General features: G+C 44.3%; 1 protein-coding gene across 2 annotated transcripts in view; it reads right to left on the bottom strand.

Annotated features, from left to right (window-relative positions):
- The window catches only part of ANTXR1 (ANTXR cell adhesion molecule 1), a 111,145-nt gene that overhangs the window by 5,988 nt on the left and 80,630 nt on the right, over positions 1-24,527 (bottom strand). The window contains exons 17-19 of one of the 2 annotated variants that reach the window (XM_050910289.1): positions 18,377-18,457; positions 17,738-17,791; positions 17,256-17,314 (exon numbers count right to left, since the gene is read on the bottom strand). In XM_050910289.1, coding sequence (XP_050766246.1) covers positions 17,774-17,791; positions 18,377-18,457 — 99 coding nt within the window. In that variant the 3' untranslated portion in view covers positions 17,256-17,314; positions 17,738-17,773. Of the gene's footprint in view, positions 1-17,255; positions 17,315-17,737; positions 17,792-18,376; positions 18,458-24,527 lie in introns of those variants that run through there. The other variant, XM_050910288.1, reaches the window with a different exon arrangement.

The following is a 24,527-nucleotide window of genomic DNA, read 5'->3' as shown; positions in this document are numbered from 1 at the left end:
CTCAGTTAAGGCTTGTCCTTACAGCATGACAACATAGAGAGGAAAAGGGAGGAGAGGGTTGGCCACTGCTGTGTAGTCTGCGCTAGCGTTAGCATCAGCGCTAGCGTTAGCTCTGCGTTAGCATCTGTGCAGTGGGAACACGTTCTCCATCCCTTGCACAGGACAAAATGCCAATACAAAATGAAGTGCCCACTCCCTCCGCAGCATCCCAGCATCTCTGGTGCTGACCAAAAAGGGGGCACCATCTGATAGGCACAGGAAAGCCTGAAATAAGCACACCGCCATCTCATCTCAGAGTGCCCCTGGTTCTATTTGCTCTTTGTGGGCTGGTATCTCTGCTTTAACGTCATTTTAATGCACTTTGCTGTGATTTTAAGTAAATATTGTGGGGCAGGCCTGCTGCGTGAGTGAAAGACTGAACCCAAGATTAACCAATTCTACTTAGAACCACCCCCCCATGAGAATGTTTTCCTTGTTCTAATTCCACATCTCCTGCAATGCAACTTTAGTAGTTTCAGACTATTACTTGCACTAGTTTTATTTTCTTTAATTATGTTGAGAATCAAATAAACCCGAACAAAAAGCAGCAGTCCAGGAATCCCAGCCAGAGAACAAAAAGTTGCAATTGTTTTTGTGTGGAGAGATACTCTGTCTGGATGCTCCAGGGGTGAGGTTATGGTGCTGCTGATCCAAATGGAACTGAGCACCGCCCTACGAGCATTCAAGAGGATGCAGTGAGGCTCAGAAATCTTTGGGTTTGGGGCCGGGGCAGGGCTTGAGGACTAAAAGCCATCTAGTACTCACGGCAATGCCCAAGGTACGGTCCAAAAGGGTAAGAAAGTACAACCTGTGCATGCCGTGCACTGGCAAAGATTTGACTTCTTATTGATGAAAACTGGCTTGGATAGATCAGCAGTTCCATTATCATAAAAAAGGTGCTAGCAATTCATACCAACGTACAGCTGCACTATGTTTACACTAGTTTTTGTAGTCAGCTACGACCTAGTGAGCCTGTGTTATCTTATATCCATGACTAACGATAATCCTTCTCTCCAGTAATAGGGTTGCTTTGAAATTAGAGAGCTCTTTTTTCAAATGTGATTAAGTCTCCACTGTCCTTCATAACTATGCTTTAACACAGGCTTGTTGGACATGCTGTCTGGTTTGGACAAGTAGTTGGACTGGAGTCTGAGCATAAGCCGCTCAGATGCAGACCAGAGAACAGACAGCATGGGAGTGCAGACATGAGAGCCAGACTTGACCCAGAGCTAGCACAGCATGTAGCTGTACTCATCAGATACCTCTTCCCCATTCCCTTGTGCATTACGCTGGTCTAACTTCAGAGTTCAAACCTTCTTCCCCTTAAAACAGGACAGAGTGTGTCTTTTTCTCAGCTCAAGCATGCCATTCCCTATCTCCTCCTATTTCCTTTGCTGCCTGGGTCAGCTGCTCTGCAGCGAATTGACAGTGACCTGTTTGGCAACACTTTCTACTACTGTGCAATGGGTAATTCTGCAGGGCATCCAACATGTGTGAAGGGCAGATACACAGTTCAGGCTTTCTCCTCCTTTCACGTGAACTGACAGAGCAAGGGAGTTCTTGTGTTTCATTGCTTGACATTTCTCTCACCCATGCAGTTGGGGGGGGGGCGGGGAGAATGCCAGTTAGGAGTTTTCAGTCCAGATGGACTGAGATGGACTTTGGCAGCTACGCTGCCTTAGAGGAGATGGAGAAGCCAACATCTCCTAGGGGAGGAGAATTGTCAGATTGAATGACGAGGAGATATCCAGGAAACAAGTTACTGTGCCATTGCACATGAGTGGCAGAAAATGTTGTACTAGTGCCCTGGGTACAAATGCAAAGTAGACCCAGGAGGAAGAGAGCTACATTAACCAAAAAGCTGGATGTTAAACAGGGCTCTCATCTTGTATCTAGCAATATGGTAACAGACACAGAAGTGCAGAGGTTCTGCTAGCCAGAGTGTGACCACAAACAAGTAATCCTAGAGCTCTGGAAGACCCAGCTTTCTCTTAAACACGTGGCAAGAGATGTGTTTTCCCACCTGCACTTACCAGAAGGGGGCCCTGATTCACAGCTGGGCTTTGTACCATGCAATTGCAATAGAAAAATAAAACATCAGCGTCATCGACCTAGTCCATGGTTCAGTGCTGTTTTATCTGGAAAACTGTCTGGATGAAGACCAAGTTGGCTGGCTAATCACCCATCCATTCAAGCTTTTACAGGGCTCTCCATTGCCAGCACAGTTCAGTTCATCCCACAGATAACAGAAGTCGACGTGAGCAGTAACAGACCCTCTAAATAAATGGGCCCAAATGCCTTGTTCAGCCTTGGGATCAGGATGCAAAACCAGAGTGACTGTCTGAGGTACTACAGGTAAGAGGAGCGCAGGATCTCTCTACAATCAGTGGAAACATAAGGACCTTCGCATGACTGTGATTTTAGGAGGGTTTCAATGGCCATCAGTTAGCAGCCCCTCTTAGCTATGCACCAAGGTTTACCACCTCATTTAGGTGTCCAAATTTAGATGGGGTGGATGTGGAAGATGGTGGCAGAACATCTAGGAGGCAGGAAATTAACTCATTTCCACTAAATGCTACTTTGCATCCTTAAACAGAAGTCACCTTTCATCCCAGGAGAAGAAACTCCTTAACCAGATTTTACCACAGCTTTGCAAATAAGAGGAGCCAATTCTATTAGTCTTTCTAGCAGGGAGACAGTAGTTGGAGATACAGAATAAATGAACGTAGGGAACAGGCTGTATATTAAAAGGCTGCTGTGTTGAACGCCTCGGCTAGGTTTTATTTCCCTTTCTGCAGCCACAACGCTTCAGGGGGGAGAGTCACAGCTGTGCCTCAGAAGAGACAATTGAAGCAATATGGAGACGTTATTAGATCTGAAATTTAGTGGAATCAGCAAAATCAGTGAGGGCAATCCACTCTCGCATTTTATGTTGTTTTTCTAGAGAGTACTGCTCACAGGCATATGCATAATGAATTCTGCCTGGAGTGGCCTTGCTCTTTCACCTTCAACAGCTAATTGTCTTAGGGATGAAGGCAGGCAGCACTGCCTTTAGGACAACAAAGCACTCAGCCGTGGGAGGCTCCTCTCCTCTGACCATGGGCCTCGCCCTGCAAGCTCTTTGCATGTGGAGTGCCGTAGGGTTGCACACTTCATCCAAGCCTTTCCTTTTGTTCTTCACATCTGGTTGACTGAGGAGCGCTGCCAGGGTTGAGAGAGAAGGGTGGGATGAGGGGTGAGGGGGACATTAGGCTACTGAGGTCGTAGCACAGGGTGGTGGTTGCTGAGCATTCAAGAGAGCGAGCTGGAGCATTTGTGTCTTGGACACAGATCTGGCAAGCAGAGGTGCAAAGAGCAGCAGATGCCTCAACCAAGCTGTGGCATTTCCTAGGAACTCCACAGCCTTGTCCAAGCCACTTCCCACCTCCTCCTGCCTCTCTTTCTGCTTTTATCTGAGTCTGGAAGGTGGGGGTCACTTTTATCTAACTTGGAGGTGGACTGTCACTTAGAGCACAGTGCACAGTGACCTGCCCAGACCTCTACCTGCACAGAGAACATTGATTGGGATTCGGCACGTTGAATCCAGCTGCAGGGAGGATCAACCTTTCTCTTGGGACACTGCAGTATTTCTTTCTTCTCTAACCAGCTAGCTCTCCGGCCCCCATCACAGCAGGACTCAAACTAGGAGGAAGCTTTTTTCTTTGTTTCATTTCAGCCCTGCTCTCTGTGGTTCCAGCTGTTCAGGGTGAGGCTCACACACGGCACAGCGGAAAGGTAATTTAGGAAAGGGAAGTCGGTCCCAGAGCAGTGGCATGCCCTCCATGGTACCGAAAAGGTATCTCTTTAACAGAGGAAGACGGAGCACATTTTTCTGAAGTGAAGATGAAAAGTGTTTCTGTTTCTCTTGGTTTCCTATCAAGCTGGAATTAATACCTGGAAAAATATCAACATTTTAAGATCATAAAACACTGGGACTGGCTTCTGAGCTCCTGGGTTTAAAAAGAGGCACTGGAAAAGATATGATCCTTAATGTTGTTTTGTATGGGTCATTAGTAATTCAAACTTTCCATAAACAATATCCTGGTTTACTCTGTTGTTATGAGAAAGAGGAGAGAGAAATAAAAAGAAATACAGAAATAAAGAAAAGAGAAAAAGAAAGAAAGAGAAAAAGGAAAAGAAAGAGAGAAAAAAAAGAAATGTAAAAATTAACCTGTGATTTGATACCTGATTCTGAATCAAGCATGCACAAAAACTTGTAGGAGATACTGGCCAAATGAAAATATATTAAATAAATGTGACAGTTACCACTAGTGTCTGCAAAGAGATGATTTACTAAACTGTAGCTGCTTTAAAAGCAAAGCACATACATGGATGTGAGAAACGCTAAATTCTCCAAGCCAAGCCTCCTTGGTAGGATCCCGGGTGCTCGATTTGAACCCAGTCCAGGCATGAAACTTCCACAAACATCTGCGAGGGTGATGAGTGGGGAGAGAAGGAGGAATACAGAGTGGAGAGTCATAGTGGATCTGATAGCAGCTCTGAGCCCCACGGGGAGAGGAAGGCGGTAAACTGGCAGTTTGCCTGTCCACAGCCTGCAAGAGCCAAATGGCACAGACAGCTCATGCTGCCTCTCCTGTGGCTACAGAGAAAAACTGCCTACAGCCAACGTGGTGTGGATCCCCTCTTTTGAAAGTGGTCTTTGCATAGGGTACTTTCCAAAACTTCGCTCTAAAAATGCATCCCTTTGTGCCGGGACAAAGGTGACACTGGGAAAAGACTAGGATGAGAATAATCAATATCTGCTTCCCACCAACATTTTATCATTTGGGAACAGCATTGGTTGGGGAGCTTTTGCTGCTCCAAACCCCTGTCAAGATAACCCCCAAAATCCCACGTGGCTTCTGCTACGTGGTAGGATTCTGCGAGCTTGAAATAACCCTGCTTGCATGACCTGAGCTGGCAGCGTGCTGCCTTTTAAATCACACAAGGGTGTCTGGAGACAGTTTTAGGAAACTGTTAACTAGCTTCTGGGCTTTGTTAGCCAGCCTCTCTCAGTGAGATCAGTCTGTGTTGAGTATGCTTGGTAATGCCAGGAAACACTGCCTCCTGCAGTAAGCACACTAATTATACGGCTACCTCTGTATCTGTTAGTCACCAAACAACTATTAAAACTGTCTCATTTCGTGATAAAATATGACCGCAACAAAACCATTCCCATCTGTGTCTCATTACTAAATACAGAGCCTAGAACTCAGCATTGCTCGTAAAACCTACCATTCCCAAGGCATTCCTGCCACCTTGGCCACTCAATAAATAATAAATTGGAGGCTTGACCTATTTTCTCCCAAAATTAAGAGGAAGACTTCCATTGATAAGATCATCACTCCAACAGGGTTCTAATAACCTGGTCTCTTATTACAGAGGCAGCACAGCACTGAAAACTATGGACTGTTATGGTTTACCTTAAAAGGCATTGTGAAGAGTACTGCAGAGTGATAAAGTCTGGAGCAAGATCCAGAGTTGTCTGTCGGGTCTCAGTACTACATGCCATGCTAGATTTGACTTTCTAACTTCCAGGAATAGAGTGGTACAAAATGGCGTTTCCTTCTGAAGCCAAGTAAGGAGATGGGATTTACCCCAAACGAGAATGATAAACACATTATCAAAACTAGTGACAAGTAATCTTACACATGGCCACTGAACTCCAATTATATCGGAGGCAGTTTCCTACACTGCAGACAAGCTTCCTGTCTAAACTCAGAAGGAAAAAAGAAGCAGAAAAACTACCTAACTTTCTTTTATGCCTTGATATGGTTTGGTCTATTCAGATGTTAAAGCAATGTTCGTATTTGTATTTATATGATCCTGTTCTGTCCAAGCAACCCAAAAGCAGTATCCATTGACGAATAGAGGAAACTACTTTGAACACCATGAGATATTGCAGCTTTCACAGATCTTTCACAGAATTTGAAATAAGTAAGATTTTATTTAGAGTAGCAGCTCAGTCATGTTGGCTTATGACTAAAGCTCGCATATACCTATGTATATAGCACTGTGCATCTGCGGTCCCCACGGTACAAAGAGTGGTTCTGCCAATTCAGTCTCCAGTTGAAATCTTACTCGTAAGCTTACTCATAACTTCTCGTCTGTGCCTGGCTCTTCAGACCTACCACAACCCAGATAATACCCATTGCTCTGCCAGCCTCTGGTTCTTGATATCTGTAACTACATTATGCAGGACTGAACCAGCTGGGGAACCTACTGAAAAGAAAACATTCAGAGCAAGCTCCTCCAAAAAGTGAAACAAGATGATACAGGCTTCCACCTTGCCAAATTTGAGCGTGGGAATGAGCTTAATAGCCTCAATCTTTGGCTTGTGCCAGAGTTCGGGAGCGTGGCTCTTTCAGTGATGAGTGGGCATTTGTATGTCAGCAAACAGGCCTGATTACTTTTGCAGGAGCTAGTTTTGGCTTATTTATGCTGTGGGATGGGTGTCATTTCCAGGAAGATCTGGTCATTCTTCCCATTGTCTTTCTGGAAAGAGGTAGCTAGTCTTGGAGAAATGCTGAGTGACGCATCAAAGACACCGCCTCACACAGGATTATAATCTTTCATGTGGAGGTTGAATAACAAAGCCTACTGGGTACGAGGAAAAGAGAGAAAATTTCAAATGAAAAATGAAACACATTCTTTTGGCAGCGATAACTGGAACAACTAATCAAGGGCAGTGGTAAACATCCCTCTGGAGAGGAAGTGCAAGCCTGCAGGATCTTGCAGCCTGCAGAAATCAGTGATGCGGGGAGGATCTCTCTGGGTGCGATTTGTCTTTGGACAAAGAGGACAGGGCATGGTTCAGGACAGCATCTGCTACGATGTGAACGTGAGAAGAACACAACTCAATGGCTGTTTTCACGTTACATGACTCAGGAATATTACCCTGTGCAGGGCAGTGCTAATGGCTCAAGTAAACGGGAATTACTGTCTACTGAATATTGTCCTACCAGTATTTAGTGAGAAATAATTCCCATCCCTGCAATTCCTGTCTGCTAGATTTGCCTTGGCTTCTGAGGCAGATCCCTGACCATCAATGTTAAAGGCATAACGCTGTAGTTCCGTCTAGGGGAAATTTTGCCCTGGATCGAGATATGACTGGGATGCTCCCCTTTATGAGCTGGCTACTCCCTGCTTCAGAAACAGAGGTCCGGCAGTTCAAGAGCCAGCGCTGTGCTTTGTTTTTACAGTAACAAGCGGTCTGCTTTGCAGTAGTCCTGCAAGCTGATGAGCAGATCAGCGGGCTTTTGGCTTTGGAGCTGTTAGTTCCAGGAAAAAGAGCTAATGTTTAGGTTAACTTTTCCATAGCTATTAATGGAAAACCACACTGCAATAGTATGTGCAGAAAGGTTACAATTTTGTTCTCAAGCTCTGCAGCCTATCAACAGAAATCTGCTAGCTTAGACTCAACGATGGGTTAAACAATAGCTCCTTATCAGCACCTGTGCATTTTTTTGAGTCTGCAGAAAGAAGAATCATCAAGCAAGTAGCAACATAGCAGCGTACAGGTGTGTGGGGGGTGACTTGGGAGTCCACATGGCTGGTTTTATTCTCAGGTCTGAAAAGGGAACGTAATCTCCTGTTTAAAGCAGGGGAATTTGGAATCGTATCTCCTGGTTTCTGTTCATGACACTGTGAAACAGCATGGTGTGAAATCAGACAATTACCTTAAATCTGAATTTCCTCGTCTCTAAAATAGACTCCTAGTTCAAAATAAGAGAGGACTCAGGGGACTTTCCAGGATGATAGATTTTGCTCATGTGCTTTGCGATGTTCATAGCTAATTAGTAATACCTAGCCTTCCCCATACTACCATTCATCTTGGCTACTCTATAATAAAACAGATTTCGTGACTTTCAGTGAACTCACTGGAGGTTTGTGTGGCAGAATTTGCTCCTCAGTATCCAATTATGAACATATAATTACGGCTTTGGGGATGTTTTCATTGGATTTGTGCACTCCAAGCAAAGGCCCAGGCTAACTCCTACATTCCTTCTGTATTTTTTGAAATAGCTCTAATAATGCAGCCCTAAGTTAAAAACAGTATTCCTGTGTGCCAGCAATACGTAATGGGCTTTACAGTTCCTCATGAACCTGCTGACGGCTGACGACCAATCATTGGTGCTAATGCTGAAATAAATTGCCTTTGTGCTCCCCATGGTCTGTAAGTCACTGGTGGTACGGGGTGGGACGTAGGCCATGATTTACGAAGTATAGGTGCCTACTGCTTGTAGGGACATACAGGAAGGGGTTCTTTGTTACTGGGAGAGTCCTGCACTCCTCTTTGAAAGAGGCCGGGCTTTGTGTATCCACTTGCCTTGGGCAAGGGGTGGCACACACAGCACAGTACCTGCAGGCTTCAGTGGGACACCAGTTACAGCAGAGGTAGGAGGGAGAGCTGAAGCCCTGGCAGCAGAACAGCGTTACATAAAGCAGCACAAGGCCAGCTGGAGTTACACTAGCCCCCCACACAGGGTGGTTGCTGCCCTGCCATGCACCACCGTGTCGCTTTATGGCTCTTCCAAAGTACTGCTTACATGTTTGGAATGTGTATGTTTATTAACAAAAACAGATCAGGAAGCAGGGCTCTGTAGTTATTAGGACTTACACACATGTAATGCCCGGGATGGCTGACCAGAGAGGTGTGGCTCTAGCTACCAATGTTATGCTTCAGCCTGTCTGTTGTGTGACACACTGATAGGGTGCGAGCCACTCTACCGACTGTCCCCCTCCTGGATCCACTGTGCCTTTGTCTTCACAACTTCAATCCTAACTCTTCAAACTGACGCTGTTTGCTCTTTTCGCACTTCATGCAGGGTATTTGCCCAGGGTCTTGCAGGTACCACGTGCTTTCACATCCAGGATGGGGGCCTGACCAGGGAAAGCCAAGGACTGAATTAAACTGTAGTTTAAGTCATCCCTTTCTGTGCCTTGGACTACAGGTGAAGCATCTGCTGTCGGTGCTTTTGTTTCTGGGTGGCTTTGCGTGCCTAGCAAGTCTCTGAGGGCCCTCTGATTGCTGATGTAAGACCTAGGGTTCCCCTCACAAGTTCTCAGTGCAGATGGACCCAGACACAGTCCAAATTTTTCAGCTGGGGCTGCTGCTTATTTTTAGGAACTTACTGCAATCCCACAGGAAACAATGACCTCGCTTTCCCATAAGGATAAGGAGAGAAAGTCCAGCCCACTGCTGGAAGCTGCATGAGGGAAACAACACAAATGCAACATCAACATTCACTCAGCAAGAAACATGCATGAGAGAGATGGGTTTTCTAGACATCTGTCACAAGGTGATTCTCTCCGCATCAAAATCCTATTCTTTCTGTTATAGGAGTTTCACTTCCTATGTTTTTACTGATTTCTAAGAACCTAAGCACCTACTGAACAAATTTGCTATGTTTTCTGTAAGAATTTACAAACCTAGACACTTTTCTGCATCGGGTCTCCTGAGTTCTGCAATTCTACCCCCATAGCATAATTATCATTGCACTGCTCCAGTAAGGGTTTTACTCCAATAGTTATTTAATTTAGCCCACAGCTGCAGAACTACTCACTCCATGCAGAGGAAAGTTTGAACTATGGTGTTCCATTGGCTTGTTTTGCCTTCTGCTCTTTAAAACAAACTAGGAATCCCTTTTGTTTCTCAGCTCATTATACCGAAGGCTGCCCTTTCCATGAGCCCCACACAGGAATATCCTCTGAGCAGAGAGCCTGCCCAGTCCCTCACGGCTCTGGAAATCTCAAGTTTTGCGCAGTTAGACACACCTGATGGTCTAATTCCCTGTCCCACTAGTCCAGAAGAGTATTGCTTTGACCCAGCAAGAGCTTTGTACTCTCGCCCTCGTACAGCCCGATCTCCAGAGGCAGTGCCTGCTCTGGGCTCTAACACACGTGCACGCATGCACGCACACATATATTCAGTTTTGGCTGCAACTCTGCACTGCTCCTTCTTTGGAAGCTGCATGGGAGATGTGCTGAGGGAGAATGAACTAGCAAGAAAAGTTGTTCCTTGTGGTTAAAGGAAGATTTGAATTACATTAACAGATTATTCCAGCTGGTGTTGTAGAACCACTGTTTAGCATTCACATAGATTGGTACTGCCACATCATCTCAGTGCTCCTCACTGTATCTGTCTATACTTGCTCTTGCCCCTTGCCTCAAACAAGGCTGAGATTCTGGTTTTATTTTACACCTGTACAGCACCTGGCACAATGGATTTGATTTAAGCTGAAGCCTGGAGCATACGAATACACCACTATAACGAACAAGGAGCAAGCCCCCAGGCTATGTGACAGCACTGTCCCTCTCTTTTTAGCTTAGATTTAATTTCCTTCCATTTCAGTGCTGTGTGGGGAGTGAGAGACGACTAGTTATTTCCCAGATAAGTCTTTGCAAGTATACAGCTTTCTCCACAACACAGGGGACGTCATGGAAAGGAGACTTCATCTTCTGAGAGTTTGAATTTGCCAGAAATAAAAAGACACTCACATTCCTCAAATGGCACAGCAGCAAATGCTAATCTCCTCTGTGAAACACCCAATTACGTGCAGCAGATTAAAGGTTTTTCAGGTTTTTCAAAGCATAAGAACAGACAGAGAAGGAAATTTTACTGTAACGTGGTAATGATGCAGGCTGCTTTTTTCCTCCTCTGCATTTTTTAGACACAGTGATGATTGCCCACTCAGCTAGGAACGCTCAGGAGGGCTGTCCCATGAACTGAGAATCATGGTCTGCTGAAACAGGTCAGCTCCTGACACAGGTGCCAAAGATGGCACATGGACAGACTTGGCAAAGCTAGCTCCCGGTTCCCACTGAGTTTCTTCTTGTAACACCTCAGCTTGCAAAAGAAAAACAAACCACGTAAGAAACACTGCCAGACTTCTACTTTAAACTGAGCATCATACAGGTCTAAAGTGTACAGACCTGAACCTCCAAACCCTGAATCTCTGTACCATTAGCAGCACGTTGCAACCACGTGAACCCACAGGCCATTGTGCAAGCTATACACATACCTGCAAATAGAGCTATCCCTGCCCACAGCCATGACTGTGGCTAATCCTTTAAATTTGTTACCGAGTTTCAGCCTTCATTTTCACAAATACTTTGGGAAAGAAAATATGTTGGATTAGCCTCATTTAGAGGACACGAAAAGCCTCTGAGAAATGGAAGGTGATTAAGTGGCTTGGTCAAGGTCACTCTGTGCATCAGTGGCAGAGACTGGAGCGACTCTAGGCTTCGACTCCCAGTCTAGTGCCCAAACCTCAGATCTCCCTGCTGCCATATGAGAACAGCCCACAAAGCTCCAGCTCAGCTGAACATCTTAGATCTAGAATTATAATAGCAGGATGCAAATTAAAAGAGCTCTCTATCTCTAGGCTTAAGACTTTCAGACCATTGTTGGCTGGGGTTGGACAGCTCTTTGCTGTCCCCTGTTGCACAGCTGCGTAGAGGTAGGCCCCCGGTCAGCAGCACTGGAGCGCACACTCCAGTGATTCTCCAGAAATGCAGTGGGACTTCACATCCAGGAGCAAGTCCTTGCTTTGCAGAATTGGGCCCTTCACAAAAAACGGTCGTTTGGGATGAATGGCTGATACAATCCAGAGTGGTCATCTGAACTCCTTAGGCTGCACAAAACATTCACAGTGAAGCCTGAAATCAAGTTAATTTGAGGTTTTGGCATTTCACTGTAATATAAAAACATTAGTGTGATCGTAAGGCAGAGGGAGTTTTGTAAGCTTTTGTTGAAAAACAGTGCTTTCCTGTAGTGAAGACTCATGCAATTTGGCTGTAAATTTGTCTTATTTCATACTCTGACTGTTCTGTTTATATTAAGATCCATTTTTTATGTCAGCACACACACACACACACACATTCTTCCTTTCATACTAAAAAGAACAATTGCGATTACTTTAATGGGGACATTTTCATGTATTTCGTAGCCTCATCCTCTCGTCATAACTAACCACAATTTGTACCAGAACCATATCACTGAGATCTAACAAGATACGAGCTTATGTGATTTCACCAGTAAACTTGCAAAACTATACTAGTTCTGGAAAAAGCTCCTCTCCCTGCATCTTCGTTAATTTAGATAGGATACATCTTTACACATAATTACACGTGGTTTTGTTATACTTTTTCTCCACATTTATACCCATCTCTATCTATATTTACCTATACAAACACAAAATGAAAATGCAATTAATGCAATGCAATAAAAGTTTAAAATATAATTTGCTCCCAGAATGAGATGTTCCTGGCCAAGTCTGGGCTTGAAACACATTTTAATAATCTCCCCATAAATGCCTGACAGAACAATGTTTATCAAGGAAATGCAACTGACACTTCAAAGAGACACTAATTATTTGGATCCTGTGCTTAGTGAGCAATTTGCACAAATAAGCATTCCATTACTCCATGATAAAAGCGATAAAGTTTTCTAAAAAATATATATATATATTTACATCACCCCTATCTGATGATGTTTCAAATGCAAAAATAACCTCATTAATGCTGACAAGAATGCAAACCTAGTCTCTCGAAAATGTGAGGAGACCACAGGAATCCCATGTGACTCTGACTTCCTTGCCTTAGTGGAAACATCTGTGCCTGTTGGTAACCTCAGACCATTTCCAGGTTTGACTCCAAAAAAAGAATTTCACAACCTTTTTGTGCATCTCAGCCTCTCTGGGTGCACTTCAAAACAGGTCCTGAACATCCCTCTCTTTTCCTTTTGCTTTGGGATAAAAGATGCATTTTTAAAAGCCTTCTGCAAACCAAACCAAAGTTTGCTTGATGGTTTGTTCTTGCAAATGGAGACAGGCATGTGGCCAGTTGGTGCAGATATAACAACATGCTGATCAGGACCTGTTGCTGATATCGAAAGCCGTAGCTTTCACAGAGCTATAGTGGTCAACGCCAGGTAAGGCTCTGGCTCAGGCTGCTGCCGCGCTATGGGCCGGCATCCTTTCTAGCAGTTCTCCTTGAAGAGGTCTCAGCTCTCTGTTGTCCAGAAACATCTAACCCTGTATCCAGCACTTACTAGTCAGTTATTTCTGTAACTGTACCTTTTGCAGTGAAGAAACGGTCCTAGTACAAGGCATCTCAACGTTGATTAAAGGGTTCAGGGCATGAACAGACAAGAGACAAAGAGAATGGATTGTCTGAGGTCACACAGAGGAGGAGGACTGGAATCTAAGCTTCGGTCCCCACATTATCCACTGCAACGTATATAAATTGCAAATTTGTTAGTCACTACCCTTGAACCAATGTCTTGTTACAGACTAATGTGAACTTCAAGGCAGGGGATGTCTTCCTTGACAATTTGTATGGTACCTAGGACGCTGCGTGGGCTACAGCAGATAAACAGTAACAATGAGTCAACACAGTGTTTGAAGCTGAATCCATGTTTCATTCTATGCAAGTGATCTTTTTGAACAGCTCAGCTAATGTGCTGGCAGTGGATAAAGTAAGTGATTATAGCAAGGGATTGCTTATATATGAAAATGATGTAACCCTGGGATTAAGTCCAACTCCTTTTCAGGCTCCAAAGCAAACAGAGATGCCTTTCAGTTATTTTTCATCTGGCTTCGCTTTTTTATGTTGACCAGTGGGTGAATTAAGGTGCCCATTTGACAACACCAAGACTCTGAAATCTGCTTCCTTCTTTTCTTCAGGAAAGAGAAGGAAGGAGGTACAAATTGCTTTCAAAACAGCTCCTCCTTGTAGCTTTTAGGAATATCATATGGTCCAAGGCTCCTGTCTGCAAATATCAGGCTACTCTTTACTAGCCATAAATTTTGCCTGCAAGGGTTTACATATTTAATAATTTAATATTGAATATTAATCTGATGGCTCCGTTTGAGGCTGCTGGTCACTGTAGGATGCTTTGCTAATCACTGGTTCTCTCACTCCCAGGGCATGTCCATGCTGTAAAGACTGCTATGCCTGGCAGTTTGTACGTACCTGGCAGTGTGGGCATGCTAGTTTGCTGCTAAGCAACTCTGGATTATTTATTCAGCTTGTGTTGTGAAGTCTACACTGAGCAGCTGCACGGTATGATTGAAACTGAGCTAGTTAGTCTGAAACTCCTCTGGGTGACTGCCAGATAGCCAAACCAGAGTGCCTGGCCCAGCCTCCATTGCCTAGCATTCCTGCAGAGGACCTGGGATAGGAGTCCCCTATGGCACAGCAGATAGCACGCACCTTAGCACCCTGTGAAAGGATGGCATTGGGATGACGTTAGGCAGTCAGGAGAAAGCTGGAAAGCTGAAGGCGCCCTGCCTCGTGCAGCAATACCTCAAAGCCCTGCATTTGACTGCCTGAAGCTTCCCACCTTCTGCGACTGGCAAGGCTGGGTTTACACCAGTGCATCAGGGCTGAAGTTTCAAACCAGCTGTGCCTCCACTTGAAAACCACACGACTGGCTTGGAGTTGTCAATACCAGCTCTGACGGGCCCCCTTTGCTGACAAGCTGGGTAGAGCACTCCTTTACCTACGCTTCCCAGTAGAACAGGATCAAATCCAAATTTGCCAGTGGACACCTATGAAAGCCCACAGACTTGCCACTGAAGATTTTGCAGCCTGCTGAGGACCAAGTCTGTCCTTGCTGTGCCTCTGGTCCACACGCTGCCTGGTCCAAAGGAGCTATTTGGAATCACACGGAGAGGCCACAGGAATTTATAGCTGAGCTCACCACTGCCAAAACAACTCTTATAGCTCTACCCCGCTGGCTAATCTTTAGTGCTGGCAAACCCTACACCAGAAACACATGGCTGGAAGAGCATCTAGGTGTCTGTGTGTGAATGGGCAGGGCTGCCTGGGTGTGAATGTCCTCCACAGTGCTGTCCTTCAGCATCTCCTGCACTAGGAACATCTAAACCTGTCGGATACAGCCAGTTGCTAAGTGACCCAGTGCACAGGCCATGCATCCATCACAAAAGCGGTCCTGTCTTTGGAGAGCAAAGGGTTGAAATGCTGTTGCTGTGAGCGTTGTTGCAAGCCGGAGAGATGCCAAGAACTATGTCCCAGGTTGTGATGAACAGATTATTAAACTTATATTACCAAATTATCCACTTCAGAGGAAGGGTTGTGTTTATAAGTAATCCAGAGGCCCTCTCACTGTGGTACTGGTGAAAAGTCTCCAAGCTAATGACAGGGATTGGATCCAAGCTCATCAAAACCAGCCCTGACTTCCCCGGTGGGGGATTCTGGCCACACAGTTGTTTGCATGGGTAGAAATTTCCCATCATTTCAGTGCAACACATCCGATCCTTTTCTTTTGTAACACTGTCCTCCAGACACAGGTTTCGTTTTGAAAAAGATTTTCTGTGGAACTGCTCCTTTTCCTTGATATTTTTTCTTGCAAGGAAAGCAAACTGTTCACACTGACTCAGGACTATCTGCACTGAAGGCACTGACAGCTGCAGTCAACACTGGCAGATATTTCCATGCTGCCGTCCCCATCAATTCAGCACTGAGCTTCCCACTGGATTTCCAATCACACCACCCCAGTAATGTGTTTTATGAGATAATATTTGATGTTTGCTGACCTGGGAGAAGCCACTAGCCTTAAGGTAGCCTGAATCACGCAGCCTTTGTATCCTAAGGTTTGGATATGCATTTAAATTTCTCTTAGAAGAACAGCAGCACAGAGAAGAATAGAGGGAGATTGGCAGGGATCAAACAGGGTTTAGAATCTCCTTATCTTGTGAGGCACAAATTTTGCAACTATTTTTGCAACCTTGTGCTTTTCTTTTTGACTAAATTGTCTCCCAAGGCACAGTTGTAGACTGTGGTAGTTCAGTTAACAGCAATATTGCCTCATTCCTTCCCAGCCTCTTGCACAGAAGCCTCTAAACGTTGTAAAGCCAACCTTCCTAATGCCCAGCTCTGGTAAAATCACTTTCTACGTCTACAAAGGAGAAAGTTAGGTATGACAGACTAAAACCAGCATCCAAATCACGAGGAATGTCTACAGCAAGATGGGAGATGACTCAGAAATCTCAAAGCTGAACCCAGTGCTTGAAAGCTAGATTCTTCTCTCACTTTAAATCTGAAGTCGGGAAACAACCCCCACATTTTTTGCTGAATAGGGGAGGGGAAAACCCTGCCTAATTCTGCCATTTCAGCTGTGTAAACTAATGAATGTCATTTTAGTGTTTTACAGTGAGTTCTCATATTGGTTTTGCCTGTACTGTTGGGAGTGACATCACCTGGTAGTTATGTCACTACTGTAAAGGAATGAACATAAACTGCTCACTTAAGGCCGACGGTGATTAAAAACACCAAGAGGGTCACACATGGTTATTCAAAGATGACGAACACTCAGGCTCATAGTTTTGTTTACACAAAGGAAAACAAATGTTTTAAGAGCAGTCTACCCTCACAGAAAGTCCGAGAAGCACTTCATATCTACACAGGAAAGTGCCCAAACATTTGCAAGTCTTCCAGGAGTCAGCTGGAGAGAAACAGGTATTTTAGCAGCTACAAGCTTGGGTGCATTTTCAGCCAGCTTCTCTTTCACACTAAATTGTACTTGCACCCAAGTCAGAGATCCTTTATTGCACAGCAGAATCATAAAGAGCTTAATTTACTTCGAGGCTGGATCATACAACACCTATATGGGCTAATTCTGCTGTTGCTTATGCTGACAGGACACAGAACTGCATGTCTAAGAGATACATCACCAAAAAGGGATGGAGCCTGCTGTCAGTTGCACTAATATAAATTGCTGTTAACTGCATTGGCTTCAGTTAAACTGCTCTGGCTTTTCCCTAGCATAAATGAAAGTGGCATCTTTCATGTAAATAATCTTAGCTTGTCAAGTCAAAAAAATTATTCATACAACAGGCATTCTTCAAACCCTGATTTCTGTGGGAAAATTGCCAGGCATTAGCAATTTGTACGTTATGAACTTTTCTCCCAGAAATCAGTGTCACACTCAGTGAAGATATTTTAGCAAATCTTCCCCCTGAAGGAATAAAATATTAAACCTTTTTATTCACAAAAGTTCCTTGGTCTTGCATTCGATGGAAAAACTTACAGGGAGCCAAATGTTACAGAACTATGATTCTCCATCAAAAAATTACATTGTTGTTTCATGCGCAGTTGAGGTTCTCGAAGCCTTCACAATGCTACACAGTTACTTACTCTTTGGGCCAAATACATTCCTGAAGCATCTCCAAGCTCCTTTGTCGATTCGTGTCAGAAGCGTGTAAGCTGACTGCATAAGACATTAATATAACTGACATTTTTCACCATGAGGTGAATATGGACAGGGGCTCAGAGAGATGTTGAATCTCCACCCTTGGACTAGGAACAGCCCCGGGCAACTGGGTGTAACCATCTAAATTGCAAGGAATTAGGGGATGTCTTATGTCTACCACAGGGATTTCAATTCACCCATGTTGTGTTCCTTGAACACAGACTAAATTCGCAAAGCTTAGGTGCAGCTCTCACCCCCCCTTCCCAGCTGCATGTCCCTGCGTGTGTGCTGAGTGCTTAGAGCTGAACACAACACATGAGTGTGTGTTGGCCACTTTAGTGCTCAGCTAGGTACCTCTAGAGATGGTTGGGGATAACTGTCCTGAAATTATTTAGGAAGCACCCAGACACTTAGTTCCACTGAAAAGGAGAAGATTAGTACCTTGGAGATGAGAGGTAGCTCTATAGTATCCTGCCATCATAGATAGTACCATTCCTGTAAAGTGACATTAGTCCATTCTCTTCAGTGGCTTCTGTTTCCACCCACAAGCACACATTAATGTACAGAAATTTGCGTGAACCCAGTTTTTACTAGAAATATATGTGAATACTTCTCCTTCTCACACAACAGTCCAAACCTCATTCTGCAAACTTTGCTTTGTAAAAGTGCCCATGAAGTTTAAATTTATGTAGCAAAATATTTATTTATTTATGTGTATGTTCAGAGTGTTAGTCCAGAATGTAAGATGTTAATGAAGGAAAACATGCAGAAATATTCCTTACTATTCATTAGAATTAATTATATAATTAATTGAAAGCAGCTATATTATTTAAGAGCAAGACTGTACTGGGCTCTTCGATGGGTATTTCTGACACTGCACCTGGACAGTTTTCACTCTTGAAACTGTATCAGTCAAACTGCATGAACTGCAGTTGCAAACAAAGCTGATAGACGTGACTGAATTTTTGTTTCTAAGCTGTCACGAGTATCTGCCTTCAATCCCACGTGTAAAGGCAGTCAGAAACTTTAGAGGGATTTCCCCCCCCCCCAGCTGTAAAAAAATGTTTTGAGGCATCGTACCTTGTCTCCTGGCTGTGGGCGCATCACAGATACACGGTCGTAACCTTTCCGCAGCAAGACCCAGAGAGCATCCAGTTTCCCCTGCAATCAAAAGAAACACAGTGTTACCTTCTGTGCAAGAGCAAGTGCACTGTGCAAAGTGCAGTGCAGGGACAATGCAGCATAGACCTACACGTTTTTTACTTAATCATTTCCTGTGCTTGTACAAGATGCTGGAGAGCAATGTTTTTCTCACAGAAACTCACTCCAAACTTGCTGCAAGTGCAAAGGAAGAGGCTTTCAGATGAGCAATAAGCAGATACATCTGACAGTCAACAGTATCCATGTGTCTAGAATCCTTTATGTATTCTTCTGAAAATCTCCAAAGGTAATCGGTGACTTACATACCTCCTTGGGCTGAGAGTCTAATGCCTGCTCAGCTCCTGACATCGTTGCTAGCAAAATGCGAAATCAATGCAGAAAGCGATCAGGTGAATGTATACGATGCATTTCCTAACTATTCTGCCCCCTCCTCTGGCTGCCTGAGTGGCTTGCCTTTAGCTCTAGGTGACCACTGTGACATATTAGAAATAATTTTGATTTATATCTCAAAACAATCTGCTGGGGAGAACTGACTGAAAAACTGTCTCTCCACACAGCCAAGACAGCTGAGTCACAGCTAGGTGCTGTGTAACGACCCACTTAATCTTTCATGTCAGCTACATGCTAGGCAAGAGAGCATCAGGTTACTGGGTCTCACACAAGCTCCCCGGTCCCACTCCATATGTCAGTTAATATTTGCATCTTTTCCAGGTAATAACACACATCTTTCACAGTCCTCCGTTCCTATGAGCTCAGTGTCAGCTGCCCTACAGATGCCACCCTCAACACATTGCACTGGTTTTGACAAGCTGTTCACCTCCCTCACTGTGTGGTCTCATACCCAACAGCCCGTACCCAAACACACACGTGCGCACAGGCACAGACCCAGACAAGTTTTGCTGAAAACCCAACGTGTTGAAATCTCTTGTTGACAGAAAGTTTGGTTGAGATGGGGGGTCAGACCCTCCCTGCCATTCCTGCAATGCTTCTCTGCAATGCAGACAAAGCGTTCATTCCTGATTGAAATTCAGCAGCAACACAAAATGCCAAGCCTGCGGTTATATTCCAAATGAGCTGAACAAGGCCAGAAGGAGCAGCACAGGGCTCTGCAATGTAGAAATATCCACCAAATCATCTGCTCTGAAACATACATCTGCTGCTGAAGGATTCCCTCCTATATCCCCATTCTAATAGGCCAGGGTTTCACTTTCAAAATGGATTCAGCTTCTGGGAGATCTGCAGAAGGATTTAAATGAGCACAGCAAGTTGGCTGGCTCAATGGAAAGCTACAGACATATTACAAGCTAAAGATTAATTTATCAAACTCTCTTCACATTAACTTCATTTGACCCTTGGTCTCTTAAGTGCAAGATACCCAGAGATTTTTAAAAATTTCTTGAGAGGGTTAACAACAGACAGTATTTATTAAGCTTTCCATTAGTATTGTTCCGAATGCTACAAATGCTATGATATTAGAGCAGGCACCATGAGTGAAACCCCGACCAGTAATAGTCAGCAAACTTCATTGTATCTGCAGAGACAGAGACAAGCTACTCTGAGAATGTACAAAGTTGTCCCTTGGTACAAAACTATTTCCTGCAGCCAAGAGGATCAAACCCAAAGACCTAGCTATCCCTGACTGGACTCAGAAACTCATGCATGATCGCCACCTCTTTCCTGGAAATAAAGCCTACAAAAATTTTATGACAGCAGAATTGCCTCATATAACTATCATGGGACAAAATTAAGCAAATGGAAATGGAAGGTGAATATTGCAGTGGTGGTGGGAAAAGAGCAAGTAGCTTCATTAACAGTAAGGAAGCTTGCTTTCCTGAGAGCTTGGGTCTCATGGGTGATAGTAAACTTCAGTGTCTGTGAAGGTGAGACCTTCCTGACAGCCAGGGTATTTATAAGGTCCTTCTGTGACACTGGTTCTCTGGTATCTAATTAAAGACTCAAAGCACTCAATACATACTCTGCCTTTCATGGGGACCTACAGTCTTTCTCTTTCCTTTTCAAGAAACCATTAGGGCCGTAATCCTCTTTGAGACCTATAATTCCTCAACCAGTGTGTTGAGCCAATGGTTCAAAGCTTATTTGGGAGTTGGATGGATACATGGGTGGAGACAGACACACACACAGAATGACTGCATAGATCTTGTTTCCATAGGATACCGGGGAAAGGACTTCCTAAGGTGAGAGCCAGGAAAGTCTGTTATTCTCAAAGGAAGAAGCAAGAAACTCCTCTGTCAGACTCCTGCATTTGGACAGCACAACCTCGTAGACCTGAAGGAAGCCATCCCTGTCTATCCCAATCCATCTTTCCCCCTACATCAGAGCTGGCTGAAGCTCTTGATCTCCTGTCCCCTCTGACAACTTAAGAAATAAGTACCTTTTTCTTCCATTTCTCCTTTAGGAAACCAGAAGGAAAATTACAACTTTCCACGGAACAAAAAAGTCCTTTTTACTCTGCAGTCCTAATTTCCAAAAGCCTACCAAGATTTCTTGGGAAAACCCAAGAGCTCCATCTTTGGGAGTCTGAATGGAGCTTCAGGGTCTGCCTGAGGCATCTGGGTGGAAGAGAGTGAGAGTGGATCATGGATCCAGTCCACATCAAAGGATGATGTTGGTTGAAGAAATGAAAATGGCAATGCATTAATTTGGAAATATAAACACTTCCGTGCTCTCTAGTGGTTGGGCTGTGTCTCTGTGTTTGGGAACTCCTTTGCAATTGAAGCACAAGGTCGCTTCGAGAAAAAAGGTCTGGAGGCAAATAAAGCTTTGAGTCCAACTAGATATGAAGTCCAGAAAGAAGAAACAATCAGGGTAGATGACAAATGAAGGAGGGTGTAGTTTCAGCCATTGCTTTAACACGAATGCATTCTCTTCCTGAATTAATGGTTAATTCAGCACCTTATCGACCCTGGTCTAGTGAATGACCTGATACCTAGAGTGCTCCTGAGACCTGGTATCTGGTGGTGTCAGTTAGAGGCGGTTTTGTAAGCTGCCTACAAATCCAAGCTGCCCTTGGGCCTCTTCTAGCAAGGAAGCTGTGCCATGTCAGCTTTGTAAATAGAGACAGGAGGGACAAAGGCCAGAAAATATGCCAGGGACACACAGCTTAGTAAATGCTTAAGTAGCCTCCACTTAGGATTCACCTGAGGTTTCTTTTTGAGAGCACCAGTTGTTGCTTCAACCTCAGCCTTGAGGCAGGTCCTGCATATGAGTTTTTGTGGGTGAACAGTGAGTTTAGCCTTGTCTTGTGGTTCCTTCTGCATTGTTTTTTGGAGACTGATAGTGGTCCTTTTGAAGTCAAGCAAGTACTATAAATGTTCTGAGGAGGAGGAAGAAAGGAGAGGTAGCTAGGTAGATATCTAGGTAGATAAAAGCAGAGGTAGAAATAGAGGTAGGAGAAAAGCTGCTAACCAAACCAAAGCATACAGAGCTGCGTGGCTGGCTGTAGCAGGGAGCATGTCCTGAACCAAATTAAAACCAAAGGCATGGTCCTTTACGATCCTTCACTTGCATCTACATTTTGTGCTGCCCCTCCCTCTGTCAGATGAGCTGAGGATTTGGCAAGTTTCTTAAGTTTTCAGACTTGTCATTCTCCTTGGATTATTTGCACTGGCTTTTCAAACTGTTGAAATGATATTTTAAAAGTGGGATAATCCAGTTGGCATCGTGCTAAGAAGTAACAGCAGCAAATAAGAACAACCACCACCACCACCACCACCACAATCTGTTAAGTGTCAGTGGCCACACTGGTAGCAAATAAATCTCTGGAGCATTTCAAAAAGCAATTTATCCACTCTCAGCTGTCTACCTACCTTATAGACGTTACTCTGGGAAGAGCAACAAAGAGAAGGAAGAAAAGCTCCATCAGGTAAACTGGCAAAAGGCAGAACACTCTAAGTAAAGGCTGGCACTTGCACTGCATGGAGAAAAGGAGGCCTGTTGGCCAGCAAGATGACTGGCCCGAAAATGTGAATTTCCTGGCTCTTTGTCAGATTCAAGCTACCTTGGTTCACTGTTCCTGAGATTTAATTCCTTGCCCTCCTCCTTTACCAATGATTTTTTTTAAGTAGCTTGTTACATGCAGATTTATCTACCTTCCAAAGAGGTGTTTCAACCAGTCCAGTGGAGCGGGTAGAAATTTAACATCTGCTTTAACCAAAAGAGCAAAGTGCACTTGGAGCATAGGGGTGAGGGAAAATTTAAGCTGAGTATCAGGAGACATTTCCTATGGGTGAGGTCTGGTAGTCTGTGAAATATTCCCCCCAAGAAGTGGTGGAAGCCTCTATGTTATTTTAAAAACCAGACTGGAAAAAGCAATGAAGGATAGATTCAAGTTAGCTGTCCTGCTTTGGCTGAGAGTACAGACCTAATGACCTAACAGGCTATCCCTTCTCGCCTCCCTCTGCCTGTTATGACTCTGTGACAGCTTCCCTGCATAACACAATGCAAATTCATCTTCATATGCTCACATCTTCAGGACAAGAGCTTCTGCCAAGAGCGCTGATGAATTTTGCCAATGGTGCTAATTCCTTACTGCACAGGGAGAGTAATAGCAGGACCCCTGCTTCATAGAAATGATCCCCTCTGGTTTTGATGAGTGCTCGTGATTGTATGTGGGGAAAGTGTTCGACACAGTTATCCCGTCTGCATACACTGTCTTTTTGGGTGCAGTTCAATAAGGAGTGTGGTGGCAATTAATAATGAGGTAAATTCTTGTCCACAGACAAACTCAGGCTGCTAAATACTATCCAGATGTGGAACACCCCAAAGTTATGGGAGTATTTGGATATGGGGTCTTGGATTGGAACTGTCCTTATACTGTATACAATTTGAATGGTAGGTAAGGGAGATATTTCTAAAGGAATTAAGAATATATATCACCCGTGAGATATTCCTAATATTTGGAGGCCCCCTTACAACTGAATTCTTGCTATTAGGAAGCAAAAGCTGTTCCTAGTCAGAGTCAGAACTGAACTTGAACCCTACATACATTCAATCTTTTCTCCGAGCCTCTCTTGAACTTTGGAGAATCTCCAGCTGGGACACAGCTCTGCAAACTTGACTCCTCTGTTCAAAACTGATTTCCTACCATTCAGAATAAACTCTGAAAATTAACTGAAAGTCTCCTGAGACTGTAATCCAACAGTGTGAACCAGTGAAGGAAGAGGGGAGAAACTCAGCAGTATCTTCTATGGGAAAGGACCTAGCTCTCAACTAATGATCTCACGTAGCTGTACCCACATGGATTCCAGCTGCCTGAGCATGTATTCAGGGCTCTTTGTGCTAACATCAGTGTTTCTGTCAGCTCATCCGTGGTTAGAGTATAGCTTTGTGTGCTGTGAACTCTTCTGACTGCAGCACGCAAAAAGCAACAGAGCTGCGTCTCTCAGCTAGGTGAGGTCATTTCCATGAGCACACAGTAGGAGTGAAAACCTCCCAGATGGGACGAGTGTGCTATGCACTGATGCAAAATATGGGATGGTGCATACTGCATTCCCCACTCCGAACTGAAAACAGTTGACTCTCTAACCTGTCCCACTGTGGGAATGAATAACCTTCATGAACACATGTTGAAGTCATTATAACACAATTGCAAATGACTTGTTGGTAGGCTATGTTTATTAGATGATAATCTTTAAGGGGGAAAAGAGAGAAGGCATTGGACCAAATTTTCAAAGAGGCTCACATTTCCGTATCCTCCGGAAACCACTCTTACTCCCTTGTGCATCCTTGCCATTCCCATCACTGGATTTGAACCAGCTGCAAGATCAATGACTGAGGAAAGCCAAAACATGTGACTTGCCCAAATTCCTATGGGCACTGCTTGGAGCTGACCAGTAACAAGATACAATGCAGGGAAACCTGGGTGTACTGCAGTGTAGTATATCTGCATTGCAATAACTTGGCTAATACAGTATGTCTGACTATAGATTGACTGCTGCTGGGGAGGAAGAACACAGGAGAGTAAAACCTCTATTTTCCAGCAGTGAGGCACTTCCTCATTCCCCAGCATAAAGCTTAAGGTGAGCTCTATAAACCCAAAGGTTTACTATGT

This window comes from Gymnogyps californianus, chromosome 23 (genome assembly GCF_018139145.2).
Source record: "Gymnogyps californianus isolate 813 chromosome 23, ASM1813914v2, whole genome shotgun sequence".
NCBI classification, from domain to species: domain Eukaryota; kingdom Metazoa; phylum Chordata; class Aves; order Accipitriformes; family Cathartidae; genus Gymnogyps; species Gymnogyps californianus.
Note: the sequence above shows the minus strand (reverse complement) of the source record. Positions and strands in the feature narration are given on the sequence as shown.